Source organism: Diospyros lotus, chromosome 10 (assembly GCF_014633365.1).
Source record: "Diospyros lotus cultivar Yz01 chromosome 10, ASM1463336v1, whole genome shotgun sequence".
NCBI lineage: Eukaryota > Viridiplantae > Streptophyta > Magnoliopsida > Ericales > Ebenaceae > Diospyros > Diospyros lotus.
This window is the reverse complement of record NC_068347.1, coordinates 23,849,689-23,868,670: the sequence shown is the minus strand read 5'-3', so window position 1 is coordinate 23,868,670 and position 18,982 is coordinate 23,849,689. Positions and strand designations below refer to the sequence as shown.

Below are 18,982 nucleotides of genomic sequence, written 5' to 3'. Positions count from 1 at the left end.
GCCCTGCTAAGCCACCACCATGCAAATCCCGAATAATTTTCTCACGAAAAGATGTGGAAGGGATGCACAACTGATTTCCCTTCATGAGAAACCCATCATGCACATAGAAATCTCCTGATGGTTGCTGAGACATGCATTGTTTCCACACATGTTTGAAATCCTCGTCTGTCGCATATAATTCTTTTAAGCACTCAAACCCAACAATCTCAACACTAAGGGTCTTGATCAAATCCACGCGCCTACTCAAAGCGTCCGCCACTCAATTATGCTGTCCCGACTTATGTACAATTTTATATGGAAATTTATCAATAAAAGCAGACCATCTAGCATGCATATCACTCCTCAATTGCCTTTGGCTACTCAAGTACTTAAGAGCTTGGTGATCCGTGTAAAGAACAAATTCTTTGGCAATCAAATAATGTTCCCATGTCTTAAGAGCCCTCACCACTGCATAAAACTCCTTATCATAAGTAGACCACTTTCTTCTGGCTTCACACAACTTCTCACTGAAAAATGCAATTGGTCTCTTCTCTTGGGACAACACAGCACCTATGCCCACTCCACTCGCATCACACTCAACCTCAAACAATTTGTCAAAGCTTAGCAAAGCTAAAATAGGAACGATACATAATTTCTCTTTTATCAAGGTGAAACTTTGCTCTTGTTCTTCACCCCAATGGAACTTTCCTTTCTTTAAACACTCAGTAATTGGAGCCACAATACTACTAAAGTGTTTGATAAACCGCTTATAGAAAGTTGCTAACCCATGGAAACTTCGCACATCACTGACATTTTTAGGGGTTGGCCACTCTCTAATAGCTCGCACTTTTTCCTCATCTACCTTTACGTCCTCTTTGCTTATAACAAAGCCCAAGAACAACAAGCTCTCACTCATAAAAGTACACTTCTTCAAATTAGCATAAAGTTTGTTTTCCCTCAACACACTCAACACCTCTCGAATATGCCCCTCATGCTCATTAATAGACTTACTGTATATCAAAATATCATCAAAATACACCACAACGAATTTACCAATGAAAGGGCGTAATACTTGGTTCATTAGTCTCATGAAAGTGCTTGGTGCATTGGTTAGTCCAAAGGACATGACTAACCACTCAAACAACCCATCTCTCGTCTCGAAAGCTGTCTTCCACTCATCTCCAAGTCGAATTTTGATTTGATGATAACCACTTCTAAGATCAATTTTGGTAAAAATCACAGCCCCATCAAGTTGATCAAGCATGTCGTCGAGCCTAGGAATTGGAAATTTGTACCCAATAGTAATTTTGTTGATGGCTCTACTGTCAACACACATCCTCCAACTCCCATCTTTCTTTGGTGTCAATAATGCTGGCACTGCACATGGACTCATGCTAGTCTGAATATGCCTTTTTCTCAACAATTCCTCTACCTGCTCACGCAAAATCTCATTATCTCTGGGACTCATCATGTAGTGTGGTAGGTTAGGCAAGCTAGCACCAGGAACCAAGTCAATGTGGTGTTGAATATCTCTCATAGGAGGTAGCTCATTAGGCAACTCCTCAGGAACCACATCATGAAATTCCTCCAACAATCCCTGCACCTCCACTGGAATTTGATTCACCTTCAGTGGCTCACTCACACTCTCTCCCTTGATAACCAATAAGTGAACCTCTCGAGTATCCTTACACTCCCTCACAAACTTAGTGTGTTTATGTGTAATGGTAAGAAAATTTCGCCCCTCCACTTTAGAAGCTTTGGTTTGATTCTTTTCCACTATGGGTAACAAAGTATAACGCACACCTTCTTTCTCAAGCTGATATGTGTTCTTCCTACCCGAGTGCTTAGCATCCACATCAAATTGCTAAGGCCTCCCAAATAAAATATGGCAAGCATCCATATCAACAATATCACAATAGACTTCGTTGGAGTACTTACTAATAGAGAAAGGCACCTTGCAACGTTCATCCACATGTATGCCACCAACTTCTTTGATCCATCCAATCATGTAAGGGCTTGGATGTTTTTCAGGAGTTAACTACATCTTTGTCACCACGTCTCTTCCTATGATGTTCTCCTGACTTCCACTATCAATAATCAATTCAAAGATTTTTCCTTTCACCGTACACCTCGTGCAAAAAAGTTTATGCTGTTGAGTAGTATCTTCATTCTTTTAAGATAGCATTAACTTCCTCACTACACAGGTATATTGCCCATGTCCATAATCTTCTTCGTCATCCTCCCCATCAGGCCCGCAATACACTTTCTCTTTAGCAACATCTTCCTCTTCCTTTTCTACAATGTCAATTGTTTTCCTCCTTGGACAATCACTAGATCGATGCCCAACCTCATTGCACTTGAAACATTTTAAAAGAATAGGCTTTGCATAAGGATTAGGGGATTTTGGAAGATTAGAAGTAGTACCTCGAATGTTTCCCCCCGTTGTAGCCTTATTAGGGTTGACTGTATGGGGTGGATTGGAGGGTTGCGCTCCTTAAACCGACTTGCCTTTATCAAAAACTGATTGTTTATTTTCATTCTCACTATACCGACGATAGTTGTCATTACGAGATCTCTCACTCAACATTAACTCAGCCTTTAAAGCTAAGTCCTTGCTTCTTGCACACTCAGAACCATCTGAACCCCAATTTTATCACGAATAGCAGGCTTCAATCCATTCAAGTAACGAGCTGCTTGTTGATTGTCACTTTCTGACAATTGGTTTCTCTCCGTCAATCGCAGAAACTCAAAGGTATATTCATTCACACTCTTCATTCCCTGTGCACATCTTTGATAAGCTTCAAACATATATTGTTCATAGTTAGGGGGCAAAAACCTACCTCTTAACAGCTGCTTCATTCGTCTTCATGTCTGAACTAGCTGTCAGCCTTCCCTCAATCTCGTTTCTCTTAATTGCTCCCACCAAACAGATGCACCGCCCTTCAACCTATAAGCCACTAACTTTATTTGTCGTTCATCTAGGATCTCCATGTATTCAAAAAAACGGTCAACCTCAGCGATCCAATCCAGGAACCCCTCAATATCAAGATCTCCACTAAAGGTAGGAATATCAACTTTTAGTTTATACTCATCGTTGCCCCAGTGGTTGTGCTGATGCGCATTCCTCCTAACCCCTGTACCACCAGGGTTAGCTATTACTCGACCAAAATCATCTTTTTCATCGCTATCTTCAATCACTGGTCTTCTAGGATTAACAAGGACATGATTAATGGGTGGTCTTCCCGCTCCGGCTTGATTCACCCCATTATTCAGGTTCATGTCATCATCAACTCGTAGTAAGGTGCCCAATTGGTTGCTATGTTGCCCCAATCGCTGTTGGATAGTACGAGTTACTTCCCGCTGTTCTTCGATTGCTCTCCAAACTGCGGACAATCCCTGATCACTGTTACGAGGCTGGTTGCTACCGTTACCTTCAAGATTGGCCATCTGATTGGTTGATTAACCTATCTCTGATACCACCTGACGCAGCGTGTAGCGCGTGTGTGAAAAAAACACACCAAAATAAACCCTTGAAAGAGCAAACTTCAATGGCCGAAGCTTGGCTTTCAAGAAGATGCAAAAACAAGACTGTTTTGCTAAGAAAACCCAAATAGGTTGCTGAAATTTGATTGATTAAAATTTGATTACAAACTCTAGATCCTAGGCATATTTATAGTATTTGACTAATCCAAATCCATCTAATATTTGTAAACAAAATCCAACTAAAATCCTAATAGAAATAGATCCTAATCTAACATGAAGTAGAATCCTAAATCAAGTAGAAACATGAAATTGAATCCTAAATCAAGTAGAATTCTAAAAACTTAAGAAGTATTAAAATAACATAAAGTATAATCCTAAACCAAGTAGAATTCTAAAACTTAAGAAGTATTAAAATGTTGTTCCGGCGTGGTCGGGTCGGCTTTGGGCCGGGTCTTGATTGGTGATCGCATCAAAGAACAGCCTCCCCCCAAAAATGTTTTGGTAGGTTCATTTGGAATAGAAGGGAGCGAGTAACATTGAGGAGGTGTCAGTTTTTTTTTTTTTTTTCTCTACAATTCCATTTTGTTGTGGGGTATCTAGACAAGATGATTCATGAATACTCCCTTTTCTTTTTTAAAGAAGGTGTTGAGAGAATGATTAAAGTATTCTTTTCCATTATCTGACCATATATGTTTAATGAGGATGCCAAACTGAGTATGAATCATTTTGTGAAAAGATTGAAAGATAATCCCCACATCTGACTTTTCTTTCATAAGAAAGAGCCAAGTAGTTCTAGTGTGATCACCAATAAAGGAAATAAACCAATGAGAACCATTGACATTTGGAATTTTAGCAGAACCCCATACATCAGTGTGAACCAAGGAAAATGGCTGAAAACTAATTTATTGCTGGCTGGAAATCAAACCCTATGATGTTTAGCATACTCAAATGAATCACAATAAAGGGACTCAATAGCAAAATTCTTAAAAAGAAGGGGGAACATTTGTTTAAGCAAGATAAATGGTGGATGGCCGAGCTTACAATGCTTGAGATGGATTTTTGAAACATTAGAAGACACGGCTGTTATAGGAACCTTGAGAATTACAGCTAGGGGAGAGTTGAATATCACATGTCTTGGTACAGTCCATCCTTCTCTTTAACATATCCAATCATCCTCCCTGTGTCCCGTTCCTAAAATATGCAATGAGTAGAATAAAAAATGGCCAGGCAGTTTACAGACTTAATCAACTGATAAATAGACATGAGATTTGTGAGAGATTAGAAACATGTAAAACATTCTCAAGGAAAACTGAAGGTGTCAAACGAGTATGACCAAATCCTGTAATTTCAACAGGTTTACCATCAGCAACAGTTATTTTTCTCTTTTCCCGAGTCAATGATCCAAGAATTAGCATTGAAAGTAGCAGACATTAGGTATTTACCTGATTGAGTTAGTGAACAAGAGTTAGATGTGATAAGAGTCAAGAAATCCTCTTAACTTTTCCATCCCCTTGTTGAACCCTTTGAAGTCAGTGATATCTTGGCTGCCTTCCTCTTTTGTAGCACAGTTTGCTTTACCCCTCTGATTTTCAATTCTGTTCAAGACTTGCTCCTTACCATGTAGTTTGAAACATGTCTCCTGAGTATGTCTGGACTTCTTACAATGAGAGCACCAAAGTCCGTATCTGTCAGATTTGGTGGTTTCTTGCCACCCTTCATGATTCTTGTCACCCCATCCTTGTCTCCGGCCATAATTAGGTTTGTTGGAAGTCATGTCTGATCCAGAAGCTGGATGGGATTCCAGCATAACAACCCTTCTACTCTCCTCTCCTCTTATTATAGAGTACACTTCACTTGAAGAAGGCAACTTCTCCCTTCCCAAAATCTGGACTCAAACTTGATCAAATTCTACATTCAGTCTGGCTAAAAATTGAAAAATTCCTTCTCTTTCCATGACCTTTAGGAGGATCTTGGAATCCTCACTACACTTCATTTTTAGATTTTGATAGTGGTCTAATTCCAGCCATAGACCGTTCATCACATTGTAATAATCAACAACTGAAAGATTGTTTTGTCTCATACCTGAGATTCTAGTCTTAATCTCAATATAAGGCTGTTGCATCTTCCATCTTCGAATATGTCCTCTGAACCGTGTCCCAAATATCCTTGGTTGTAGGATATTTGAAGAATAGATCTTGGATCATCATGGCTCGGGCCACTTTTGATTAGATGACCAATCTTCCCTCGTCCTTTTAGGAATGTCCTCACTATCTGTGACCATTGAAGATAGTTCTTCCCATCCAAACAGTAGGAAGAGTTTACTGTTTGGAGTTCTCCAATTAAGGACTGATTGGATGAAGCATCAAAGTGTGATGCTGTACATGCAGTTATAGTCTGTGAAGAGGAGTCCGACATCTCTAGGCTGTGAGGAGTGAGAATAATGGTGGTTAACAAGAGGAAAAGAATAGATCTGAGGCAGCAACAATGGTGGACAGAACTAATAACCAGTGATAAAGGCTGGAAGAAAACAAAATTGGTTTATCAACAGGCAGCAAGGAAGGCTGACAGATGGGAGCACCAGCAATGAAGGCTGAAAACCTCAAAAAAAAAAAAAAGACTTCTCTGACTAACTAAAATTCTTAGAAGTTGATGGCTCTGATACCATGTAAGAAAACTTCAAAAATATTCATATATTTTATTTGTACAACTTTTCGTATATTTATATACAATGGGCTGCACTTTCTAAGAAAGAGCGCAGATCCTAAATCAAAAGGAATTGATTCCTAAATAAAGGATTCGGATCCTTAATCAAGGGGATCAATCAATCAGATCCCAAATTATAGGAATAAATTAGGAAAAGAAAAAATAGGAAAGAATTAATTTTCAATCAATCAGAGGTAGAGAAGATATTGACTGGCAGCTGGAAGGCTGTAGTGAAAAATCTTTAACACATTCCCCTTGTTTTTTTCTCAAGGAGACTCCACATCCCTACCCTGTGACCTTCCAATCACAAAGAAGCAACCTTACCAGAGTATGAATATATAATATTAATCAAACCTTGCCCTCTGAATTGTAAGAGTATATAATATTAATCAAAATCCCAGGAGCACTAAAAACACATGGCTATAATTACCAGAGCATGAAAATCGAACAGTGATGGCCTATGAATCAAGGACATGAGAACACAACATTTTCTAAAATAGTAGGACACAGCACAGTCAGGATACATCAATAGATAAAATAAATTTTTATATATCTAATGGCACAATAAATATCAAGACTGTGTTCCAAACTCACAAATATGAATTTAAAATTCATAATAAAACATTCCAAATGAATTAAGTCTAATATAATTAGCAACCAATTCACAAATCATTACTCATTTCAAATTCAACCACCAAAAGGTCAAAAACTGAAGAGTCATAACAACTGAAAACTGAAGAGTAATGCAATTGCCAAATTAGACAAGTGAATAGTTGTTAATTTTTTTTTTTCTTAGGTCCTCAAAGTGTCCATAGAGGGGAAATGTGTCCTATGCCCATCCCCTCCGATACCCATTAAAGAAAATAAGAAAGTGTGTTGGACACACCATGTGGGCGTGCCCACATACCGGTGGCTTCACTGTCTGGCGGACAGCACCAGTACAGCAGCCCCTAGGGAGTGTCAGTTCTTTTAATGTAGAAGATACTCAGATTCCTGATGCCACTTCCTCCTAGAAGTGGAGTTCAAGAGATAAGAACATGCATGCAGCTCATGCTACCTGTGATTATTCTGCTGTGAAGTGTTTTTGGCAATTCATACCCAGAAAACCTTTGGATTTTAGATGAACAGGCATTTCTCTACTAGCACAAATATCAAATATGTCAAGGAAAGCATCTGGTATCAAGATTGTTTATGCAGCTCAACAGAAAAGATTGAGAATATCAGTGACAAAGAAAACAAAATCAGTTGGATGAAGCACCTTCACCAAAGCACCAATGACGCCCAAGGAAGTAAGCCTTAAATACTCAAATGGCCTAGATTTGCTGGTAGTATTAAGGAAAGGGTACAGATATAAAGGAATTTGCGCTGCAAAGGGAAAAACCATCAATCAGAACATTTCAGTAAATCTACATAAACTTCAAGAAATATGTGCCAAGCATGGCCACAGAAAGATTACTCTTTTTGTAATATTACATCCCCAAAGAGGAAGAACTATATTACTTCATAGGCTAAAAGGTAAATACAAATTGCCAAAATCTAAAATGTTAGCCTATGAAAAATATTAACTTCAACTATTCATAAAAGGAGCAGCGAAATGTTAGCTGTCCATGGAAAAATGAGGATAAATAGAAATCAAATGCCTAGCCGGTTGGAGAACTTTATGATCACTATATAGCAATCAAATGATCCTCTGAATACATTGTACTGCAACAAGAAAGAGGTGGAGCACCGACAAAAGGCAGGTGACATGGAACTCTCAAAAGGAAGAAAAAGAGGGGGGTGAATTGCAGGTCCCGCAATGGTACTCAATGACCATAACTGAATCTACTGTGCTGCAATAAGAAAAGGTGGAACACCCACAAAAAGGAAAGTGACATGGAGATCTCAAAAGGAAGAAAAAGACAGCAGGTGATGCGGGTCCCACAATGTTACACAAATGACGGTAACGAAATCTAATGTCTGGCACTGTAGCAATAATAATTATTAGGAGGAGAAAACAAGCAAGTGACAGTTATTTCCAGGTTAAAAGGATACCATCAAGTATAAAGATCAAGGTCGGGTTCCAGGTTATAAATATACTGTCAAGTATCAGAATCCTTGACTGTTATTTCCAAAATTTCCAATTAATATGGAAGACATAATTGGGAAATAAAAGAAAGACAGGACCTAGTTCCCTTCCAAAAAGGAAAGAACGAGGAATGAAGGGAAGGGAAGGGGCGGCAGGGGGAGGGTGGGGGACAGAGAGAGAAGAACGATCTGAAATTGATTTAAGCATTTCAGAATGTTCTTATGTCAGGTAAAAACAAAAGAAAAGGAAATGCGCTACCAGTTCTACTTGATCTCATGCGATTTTAACACAAATGAACTACAAAAAGAGGCTACTCAGAAAAATACATGCACATGACATGCACAAAAATGGAAGGGGAAAGGAACCTTTAGATACGATAAGCAATTATCACCTCATGCAATTACAATTTGTGCAGGTAATGGACCCTTTATGTGCTAAGATAATGAAAGAAAATTACCATTAAGGAATGACATTCTCGTTTCTGGGTGTGAAGCCACAGACTGCAAAATTAGATTAATTATATACAGCATAAGTATTAAAAATAAAAACAATGGTGAAAGAAAGATAGCAAATATAATACCCTCGACCCCTGAACTCTACTTAAGTTTTTAATGCCATCCTTCAACTTTTGATTTTTCTAATTTAAGCCCTTGCACTTCAATAATTAAGTTGATGTAGTCCAACTTATTAGCAGAAGTTAGAAAATTGAAATCAACACACCACTAGAATCTTGTATCGGTTCAATAGCAAACTAAACTTGAACATTATCCATAACTGCCAAAGCTTCTCTCTATCTTTGTTTCTCCTTTAATCAATCTTTTTTCTCATTGATTCCCCCCATCCCCCCCTTCATCTTCCCCTTCTTATAATTGTAGTGAAAAATATATATATAAATAAAAAAGCAAAACGAACACAGTACCTGGAGAAGGGCAAGTGCATTACAAACCCGATTAGATTGTCCTGGGGTAAGGTTTGGTGGGGATAAAAGAGGGTATATTGAAATTATCTCCTGCAAACAGTGAGCAAATTTGGCATGATCATACAGATGGAATATATGACACAACTCAATCATTAGTAACAAAAAAGTGAAATACAAACCCTAAAAATTTATGTAATCTTGCTATGAAGCCATGACGGGCTGTAAGTAGACAAAAAGAATGAAAAGACTACTTCTTGACAAAATGAAAATTGAAATTTAGCATAACAAATCACAAATAGTATACATTTGATGAAGCTCATCTGATGCCCGATTAATTAACCCAAAAATATTTGGACCACCATTAAAGGTTTCCACAGATTTGTAGGCCAGAAGTTCATTCTCTAAAGCTACTTTAACTTGGTCCACACCATCTTTTTTAGTAAATAAAAGTTGTTCTTATAAGAAGTAATGTACCAAAAAAGGTAATGCCTTGAGGGGAAGAGCATTATGTGATAAAAGAAAAGCCTATATATCTACAAGTAGAGATGATTCAAAAGATTATGGCTTTGAATTGTTGTTTTCGTGAAGAGAAGAGAAATTCTCCTCTTTACCTGCAACCTTATTACAATAATGCAATGTCCCTGTAACAAGGTCAGGATAGTGTGTCCTTGTGATAGGGAATGTTTGGAACAGAGTCCCTCCCTCTATACATGGAAGCAGCGTCCCTGTTACTCAGAATTGATGCACTTTTGAGTCCTTATACCTATGTGGTAGCAGCAATATGCAGATACCATTATGATATCAGCTGGTATAGTACAGTATCACAACTATCAACTGATATCTTAGTAGGAATTCTACACCAACGCTTTTGTTTCGAAGTGTTTCTGGTACAGTATGTAGAAGCCAGAACAAAATGGGTGGGAATCACATATGGTTTGAATTGACAACTTGTGCCTATTCTCATACCATGTCAGACTGTTAGCCAAAAGCTCATCTAAAAGTTTAAACGTGTAGAAAAAGGATAATTATATTTTTTATATTACTATTCTTACTCCCAACAGCTCAATATGCCTCCACTCATAGAAGGTGGAACCCTGATCCCAAAAACTATATATATAAATATACACGCACCAATAATTGTTATTTCACTAAACAACAAAAAAATGAGGACCAACCTTTTTGGTCACTGGATAAGGAAGCAGCAAGTTAAGTCAACTCATCACTCTCCTTGGACAAAAAGCAGCAGTCTACTGCAATCTGAGCTCTTCTTCACAGGTTATTCACCATAGCAACTCAACTAGAGGGAAAGTCTAGACAAATAAGGGAGATATAGGGACCCTCGATCTCACCATAGCCTCTTAGGGGAAGGGCTAAGAGATCCAATGGAACACTAAAGAAAGAAGGAACAGAGAATAAGCTCCAGACTGTAACTGTTCCCTCCCTGTCTGGACAAGGGATAATTATGAAGCAACCCAAAAAAGCCAACAAGTAAACCTCCCATTTTCAGTCCCAAAATATCTCCAAAAGCATAGGATCCAAATACAACCCTTGGGAGTAGAATGAAAGCACTCAGTCATTATGACCTTGAAATCCCCCACAAGAAGGAACAGGGTGTAGAAGATCTTAAACAATGGTCCATGGCCAATCTAACTATATAACTACAATCTAGTCCTAAAACAATTGCCAATTTCGAAATGAAAATTCCACCAAAATATAAACTTAAAACAGTTACCACCTTCAAAACAAAAATCCCGAAAAGACTCTTCAAACTTGCATAGTACCCCTCAACATCGCTTCACAATGCCACCCAAAAAGGCAACAAAAGCACCAAATGCCACCCATCCCACAAACTACCATACTAAACCACCACCAAAGTCATGAAAGGCTACCCCTTCCATACGCAACCTCCAAAGGATCTTATTGAAGGGCATCATCAACAAATTTAAGATTCTCAATGCCCAACCCACCCAAAAACCTAGGAGGTGTGCACACCCTTCCAGCACACTAGGTAACATTTATATTATCCGTAGGACCACCAAAAGACAGACAAATATGCAAATGTAGGGAAGAGATTGTACTTTTAATATGGGAGAGCTTCCTCTTTTTTTAACAAATATCAACTCTTCCAAGCATCAGTTTTATCTCAATTCTCACCAACACACCATTTTAAATAGATATGGGTTAGGCTCCAAGCTAAGGCAAGCCCTATATAGGATGATGGTAGAGATTCTACCAGCACTACACCCTCAGGAAGTAGCCAAACACCCAAAAAGTTGTTCATACAACCCACCAAAATGATTGCTCTCTTAGTCAAATTAATGCAGAGGCCCAACACATCCACAAAGCATGAAAGACCAGAAAGACCACACCTCAAGGTCCACAACTCCCTTTCCAAGGCATCATAATAAAGCAAAGTCTATTGAACGTCAAATCCCTTCTTCTAACTCCATCCAATGGAAAATCACATTTTCTACTTCATACATAATGAAGGTCTTACAATAGATTTGGATGATTTAGCCTCACTTGGATGTATGTCATTGGTATTGAGCGAAGGTGAAAAGAATACCTCAAAAATTTTCATTAAAAGAAAAAGGCTAACATGTAGCGTTTAAATACAATGAGACAATGGCCTGCTCTAACTATTACTACTAACCACACTAACTATACAAACTAATAAAACAATACAACAAATACACATAGGATATTTTTTACTCCCCCTCAAGATGGACTGTGGATATCAAGAACAACCATCTTGGATAACAAAAGAGATAACTTTGCTACCGACAAAGGCTTAGTGAATATATCTGCTAATTGATGTTGTGTTTGTATGGGACGACACTTAATAAAACCATCAGCAATCTTGTCCCGAACAAAATGGCAGTCTAGCTTAATGTGCTTCATACGTTCATAAAACACGGGGTTAGTAGCAATATCAATAGCAGCTTGATTATCAGAAAATAGTAGAGTAGGGGATGAAGAAACAACCTTGAAATCTGATAATAGTTGAGTGATCCAAACCAACTCACTGGCAGTAGATGCAAGGGCTCTATACTCAACCTCAGCCGAAGAACGTGAGATTGTGCTTTGCCTCTTAGCCTTCCATGATACCAAAGAGTCTCCAAGAAAAATACAAAAGCCAATAGTTGATTTTCGTGAGTCCAAATAGGATCCCCAATCAGCATCAAAAAATGCTTGAAGTTGAAGGGAAGAGGAGGATGAGAAAAACAGACCTTGACCAGGAGCAGCTTTAAGGTATTGCAAAAGATGGTGAGCTGCATCAAGGTGAGGTTGTCGTGGTTGAGAAACAAATTGACTCAACTTGTGAATGGCAAAGGTGATGTCAAGCTAAGAAATAGTTAAGTTAAGAAGTCGACCAACCAACCTCCTATAGACAGATGGATCTTCAAGCCAGCCTCCCTCAGAGAAGCTTAACTTGGAATTAGGTATCACTGGCACAGAAACAAGCTAACAAGCCAAAAACCCAGCATCTTCAAGTAATTGTAAAGTATAGCGCCTTTGGGAGAAAAAAAAATACCTTTGGAAGATTGCACTATCTCTAAACCAAGAAAGTATTGTAACTGGCCAAGATCTTTCAACTTAAACTGACTATGAAGAAAAGCCTTAAGTGAGGCAATAACAGCAACATTAGGTCCCGTAATAATGATGTCAACGACATAGACAAGAAGTGCCACAAAATTATTACTAATCCCTTTAGCAAATAGCGAGTAATCTGACCCTGACTGAAGAAAACCATGTTGAATAAGAACAGTAGAAAATTTAGAAAACCACAGCCTTGATGCTTGTTTTAATCCATAGATGGATTTATGAAGTTTACAAACTAACCTCTCCCCCTGACCAAGAGCACAACGCTGGGGCTGATAACCAAGCAAAAGAGCCGTATACACCTCCTCAAAAAGAACACCATTAAGGAAAGCATTATTGACATCAAGTTGGACAAGAGACCAAGAATGAACAGAAGCTAGGGCTAGTAATACCTTGATAGTAACCAATTTTGCAATTGGGGAGAAAGTATCAAGAAAATCCAAGCCTTCTTGCTGTGTGTACCCTTTGGCCACCAAACGAGCTTTGTATTGCTCTATAGTACCATTAGACTTATATTTCACCTTGTAAACCCACTTACACCCAATGGAATGTTTGTCAAGAGGAAGGGAAGTAACAAACCAGGTATTGTTTTGCTACATGGCATCTAACCGTGGAGGATACTTGCATAAGAAAATTCTTATGACAAGAATAGAGATGATCATAGGTAAGGAAATCGTGTAAGGGATACTTTGTTTGAGCAATAGGCAAAGGCAAATTGAATAAAAGATTGCAATGAAAATCTCTAAGATAAAATGGTGGTCTGATGACTCTAGTAGACCTGCGAACAGAAATCAAAGGTATATCAAATGAACAAGGGCTAGGATTGGACAAAGAATATGCAAGTACATGAGTTAAATCACAAGGTTCAATAGGCAGGTTAGGGAGAGGAAAAGGATGGCAAGAAAAATTAGAAGCTGACTTAGGAAAAACCAAATCAGGGAATGGGTCTATCACTTCAATGGAGGCAGTAACAGAATGAAAGGGAAACACATCCTCATGAAACACAACATCCCGAGAAACAAAAATGGTCTTATTTGTAATGTCATACAACTTGTACCCTTTCATGCCGAGAGGGTATCCAATAAACACACAGGGAGTGGCTCTAGATTGGAACTTTGTTCTATGAGCGTGTAAAGTTGAAGCAAAACATAAACTCCCAAACAATCATCAGCAACTGTAATCAACAGAGGCACGATATAACAGATGATAAGGGGATTGATGTTGTAATATAGGTGCTGGAGTCCTATTTATCAAATATGCAGCCGTGAGAACACATTCTCCCCAAAATTTTATAAGAACTCGAGATTGGAATAACAAAGCCCTAGCCATGTTAAGAAGATGTTGGTGTTTATGCTCAACTACTGAGTTTTGTTCAGGCCTTTCAACACAGGAAAATTGGTGAACCACTCCTTTAGAGGCAAAGTAATCCTTAAACAACAATTCAGGGGCATTATCGGATCGAAACCTCTTGACCACTGTATTAAATTATGTCTCAACCAGAGAAAAGAATTTGGGGATAATATTTCTAACATCTGATTTGTGCCTCATGAGAAAAACCCAAGTGAAACGTGTGTAATCATCAACCAAGGTGAAAAAATACCAATGACCAGGATAAGTAGGGACATGATAGGGACCCCAAACATCACAATGAAGTAGATCAAAAGCACACTTAGACAGAATTCAATACACCACTTAGCGTTTTGTACTTCTAACATTTGAATGCATTTTTTCAAATTTTCTATGTAAAATAAAAATTAGAAATTTTATAGGCAATGAGAGATAGAAAACTAGAAATCATTTTCCCCAACAAAGCAACACTTAAGATTTGGTCATCACCTTCCACTTATTGTACACTTCCTACAAATAACAGGATCCATGATCTTATATGATTTGCTATTATCCCACATGCAATAGTCAAAAAGATAAGCTAGAATAACTTGTTCAACAAGCACAATCAAATTAACAGTGGTTAAGGAAGAACTCTGCAGCACATTTTAACTGAAAGGAGAAAAACTGGTTAAGAAAAAGTGTCATGAGCAGTAATAAGGAGCATACCTGTAAGAGTGCAGCAATAGTACCAAAGGAGTTCCACAACAATGGAGCCAAATCTTGAAATAATTCTCTCTTCTAAAAACAGAAACAGAGACAATGACAAGTTTAACACATGATATAACATTGAGTGTGAGCGTATACACATGGATATGGATAAGGATATGAAATGGATACAGCAAAAAGATAATACAACAACAACATATCTAGCCTTTATCCCACTATGTGGGGTTGGCTACATGAATTCTAGACTTCCATGTATTTCTATCTTTTGTCATATCTTCATTGAGATCCATACATTTCATATCAAACTTTAATGTCTCCCTAAAAAAGATAATGTTTTTATATTTTTCAGTAAAAATGTTTTATGAACATAAACAACCAAAAAGAGCCAACAATAGTAAAAAAAATTACTACTAGTCCATTTAAACCACAATTAATAATATATAAAAATATTAAAATGAATACCACTAACTCAACAATGGAGACACCCGTTCAATACATAAAAATGAATATATAAACACAATAACAATATTCCTACCACGTAAAAACTGACAATACCTTTTGTTAGAGTTGTCACCATAGGATGAGGGACTGTTGGGAGTTGTGATCACTACCACAGCTGGCTTGGTTGGAGGTTATGAGGAAAGAAGAATGATTAGAGGGAAAGAGAGTGAGGAGGAGGAACATAGAGATAGAAGCAAGGTGGGGGCAGACGGGAAGACAAAAGAGACTGCTTTTTCTATCACACAATGTCTATAGTTTAAATGAAATTAAGGGCCCATTGACACTGACTTTTTTTTTTTTGTGTATGAAAAAGTTGGCTTACAAAAGCAATAAAAGAAAAAAAAAGTCAGCATATAAAAAAAAAAAAAAGCTATGATGGAGTGTTTGGATTTTCATCAGACATTTCCAATGTAAGATAAGTTAGAAAATAATAACAATTTAGCCACAGGAAACTCGTTATTGAGAGTACCGAGTTCCATGCAACCATTTTAGCCAGTGAGTTACTCACCTGTTAGGAGCGAGTTTCGTGCGGCTAGCTAGCATTAATTCACTGTGGATATTAAATTGGAAGAATATAAGTAGTTTGAAAATTTTTTGCTTGCTTTATGGATTTTTATTTTTTTTTTTATAAATAGAAAATGAGGAAAATATTTGAGACCGTACTCCATGGGCTACATAATGCGTCATAATGACAAAAATACCCCTTGTGCCTCACTGCCTTGAGTGAGGGGTATTTTGGATATTTTAGTTACATTATGTAGCCCATGGTGTAACCGTGTAACCTATGAAATACCAATAGCATTTTCCAAATATTTGGGGTTATAAACAACAATAACAAGAAGCAATGATCCGTCTGCATGCCTAAATTCAATCATAGATCATGATCCCGACGTCTGTCCATAAACACAATAATTCAGCATTGTTTTAGGAAATCAAAGCAATGTAAGAAATAAATTTAACTCTTTTGTTTCTAACTCCGAAACGAAACAGATTGGCTTCTAATTCAGAAATTCCACCTGTTGCACATACTAAGTGCGAAGCAACAAACCCCCAAATTAAGATACCAGCATAAATTTATCATTCTCGCTCCGTCGAATAAGGAGAAAAAAGAAAAAACCCAGATACATTGGATTAAATAAAACGTAGATATAACTGAAAACAAACAGAAAACTCTTGATTCCAAGGGCGAATGCGAGCAACGAAACTCGGATACATACAAAGAACGTGGACGGATAAACAAATACATATACATATATATGTATATATACCTTGGATAGCTCGAGAAGAGCGTTCTCTCGGAGACCGCGGTCACTGAGATCGAGCACCAACTGCTGGAGTGATTGCATATCGCGATCCTTGCTTCCCTGAGTCCCGCTGGCGCTCGGATCCGGCGACGAGGGGCCGGCGAACGGAGAGTTCATGAAGAGAGATCGAGGAAGCTTCGCCATGGAATGGAAGGGATCGCAATTCACACACTACTGCTTTCCCACCGTTGTTCTCGCACTTTCTTCCTTGCAGTTGCCGATTGTGAGAAGTGACAAAGGGACTGAGAATTTTGAGTTGAGAGAGTTGGTGTTTTCTTCTTCTTCTTCCTCCTCCTCTGCTCATACGTGTCAGTCTTACAAATGTTGCTCATCGGTGTGCACTTGGATAGGTGTCCGTCGTACAAAATTTATGATTATAAAAATTATTTTGCAGACATTTAGGATGTATTTATAACGACCGCACATAAAAAGTTTACATTTTGAACTACAATGATAAAAGAGTTGATCTACGGCCCCCAACGGAACTACCAAGCAACTCACAGAAAAATGGTAAAAAAATAATTTTATCCCTCATTTTGTAAATTTGTAAAGCGGGGTACTACCCCTGCTCTATACATCTCTCCTACCATGATCGTCACCTCGTCTCACCACCATGCTTTATTATTATCGCCTCTTTGTTATGTCGTTTCGCCTCGCCCACAATTAATGCAGCGACTATCAACGAGGGCAATGTGAGTCAAGGCGATGATGGCAGAGAGGCAATGGAGACGAGGCGAGGCGACGGTAGGTAGACGCGTCGACGGCCATGGCAGGAGAAACGCACAGAGTATGGGGGAATCCATGGGAGGGAGAGGGAGAAAGTAAGGCGTGGGGGCAAAATTGTCTTTTTGCCCTCTTTCAGTAAACCCGTCAATAAGCTCGTCGGGCTTTCTAGCATTTTCCATAATAAAAATGTCCTTTACACCTCACCTTCCTATTTCACCGTCTTAGATAAGGAATATTTTAATCATATATCTCACCGCCTCACCTTATCACTTTAAAGAAGGGATATTTTTATCATTTTACATGTATTATGTAACTCAAGGGGTAGCCCTTGATGTATCAATATTATTTTCTTATTTATAATAGGATTTTAGTATTTAGTAATAGAAATTGATTGACAACCTAATAGAGACGATATCACAATATTTTGATATCAAAATAGAAAAATGCTATTGATACATCATGGTGTACATTTTGGGCTACATAATGATGTTTCAATGTCTAAAATGTCTTCATTCAAAACGCTAAGGTACAATGAAATGAGGGGTATTTATATCATTTATGTGTATTGTGTAGCCTAAAATGTACATAAATGATGTACAAGTAGCATGACTTATCAAAATATCACGATATATCATGAAAATTTATTCACCCCCTTCTCTCTCTCTATTTTCATTGTTTTAGCAAGCAACACTCTTGCTATCACATTTTCTCTCACTCTCATTGTATTCTCCATTTTATCGTTGTTACACAGACGGAGGGGTGTGCAACTATGATGACGAGACAGTGATGCTTGATCTCAGTAGCTGAAGTAAGGGAATGAGAGAGATATTTTGCAATTGAGTGAAATATTTTTATCATTTAAATTCTGTTTATGTCAATTTATCGGTCAATTTCTATGTACAACAAATAAAAAAAATTATAATATGAAAAATAACATCAAAAGCATTTTGTACTTTAACAAATCATTCAAAAAATTGATTAAAAGATATAAATGTTGCAGTAAAGGGTCAATGAACATAAATTGATAAACTAAAGTTAACAATATAGTCACGTGAAAACAAATAAACATTAAAACACAATTTTGATGAAAAATGAAAACAAAAAGAAATATAGTAAATTCAACGTTCCTTAGTTGATTGTTGTATTAACTTTTATTTTCACATGTTCTTGAATAGCTTTTTCAAACAAACTAAATTGTTTTCTGTTCTAAACAATGTTATCAAAAATTAAAAATCTTCAACACTATAAAAAAAATTATTATTTATTATAAAATAAATCTCACAATTCAAAATCGTGTCTTACTAATCATAAAAAACGTCGTTATTACTACCAAATCTCGCACGCCGAAATCCTCAACCAAATTATAAATAAATTTTAAAAAATGAGAGTCACTTGAAAAAAAACAAATCCATATTTCATAATATGAAGAACTTGAAGTTGATGCAATAAAAAAAAGCTCGTAGATGTTAAAGGTCCTCTCAAAATCAGATGAGCAGAGACACGATTCAAATGTCTCTACACTCCACCCAATGTTCACCCCCAAACCATCACACGCATGCTTGCATTCTTGTTCTTCACCTCTGCACAAAATCTCTTTCAATGGGTGCTGACTTAAAAGATCTCTCCTTTTTTTTTTTTTTC

At 37.6% G+C, this 18,982-nt stretch overlaps 1 protein-coding gene across 21 annotated transcripts in view; it reads right to left on the bottom strand.

Moving 5' to 3' along the window:
- LOC127811693 (uncharacterized) overlaps positions 1-16,985 on the bottom strand; it is a 47,385-nt gene extending 30,400 nt beyond the window's left edge. For 7 of the 21 annotated variants that reach the window (XM_052351803.1, XM_052351805.1, XM_052351806.1 and 4 more), the window contains exons 1-5: positions 16,580-16,984; positions 14,811-14,882; positions 9,153-9,242; positions 8,691-8,733; positions 7,424-7,530 (exon numbers count right to left, since the gene is read on the bottom strand). In XM_052351803.1, coding sequence (XP_052207763.1) covers positions 7,424-7,530; positions 8,691-8,733; positions 9,153-9,242; positions 14,811-14,882; positions 16,580-16,759 — 492 coding nt within the window. In that variant the 5' untranslated portion in view covers positions 16,760-16,984. Of the gene's footprint in view, positions 1-7,423; positions 7,531-8,690; positions 8,734-9,152; positions 9,243-14,810; positions 14,883-16,579 lie in introns of all 21 variants that reach the window. The other 14 variants (XM_052351811.1, XM_052351818.1, XM_052351812.1 and 11 more) reach the window with 3 other exon arrangements.
- Between the last annotated feature and the right edge of the window lie 1,997 nt (positions 16,986-18,982).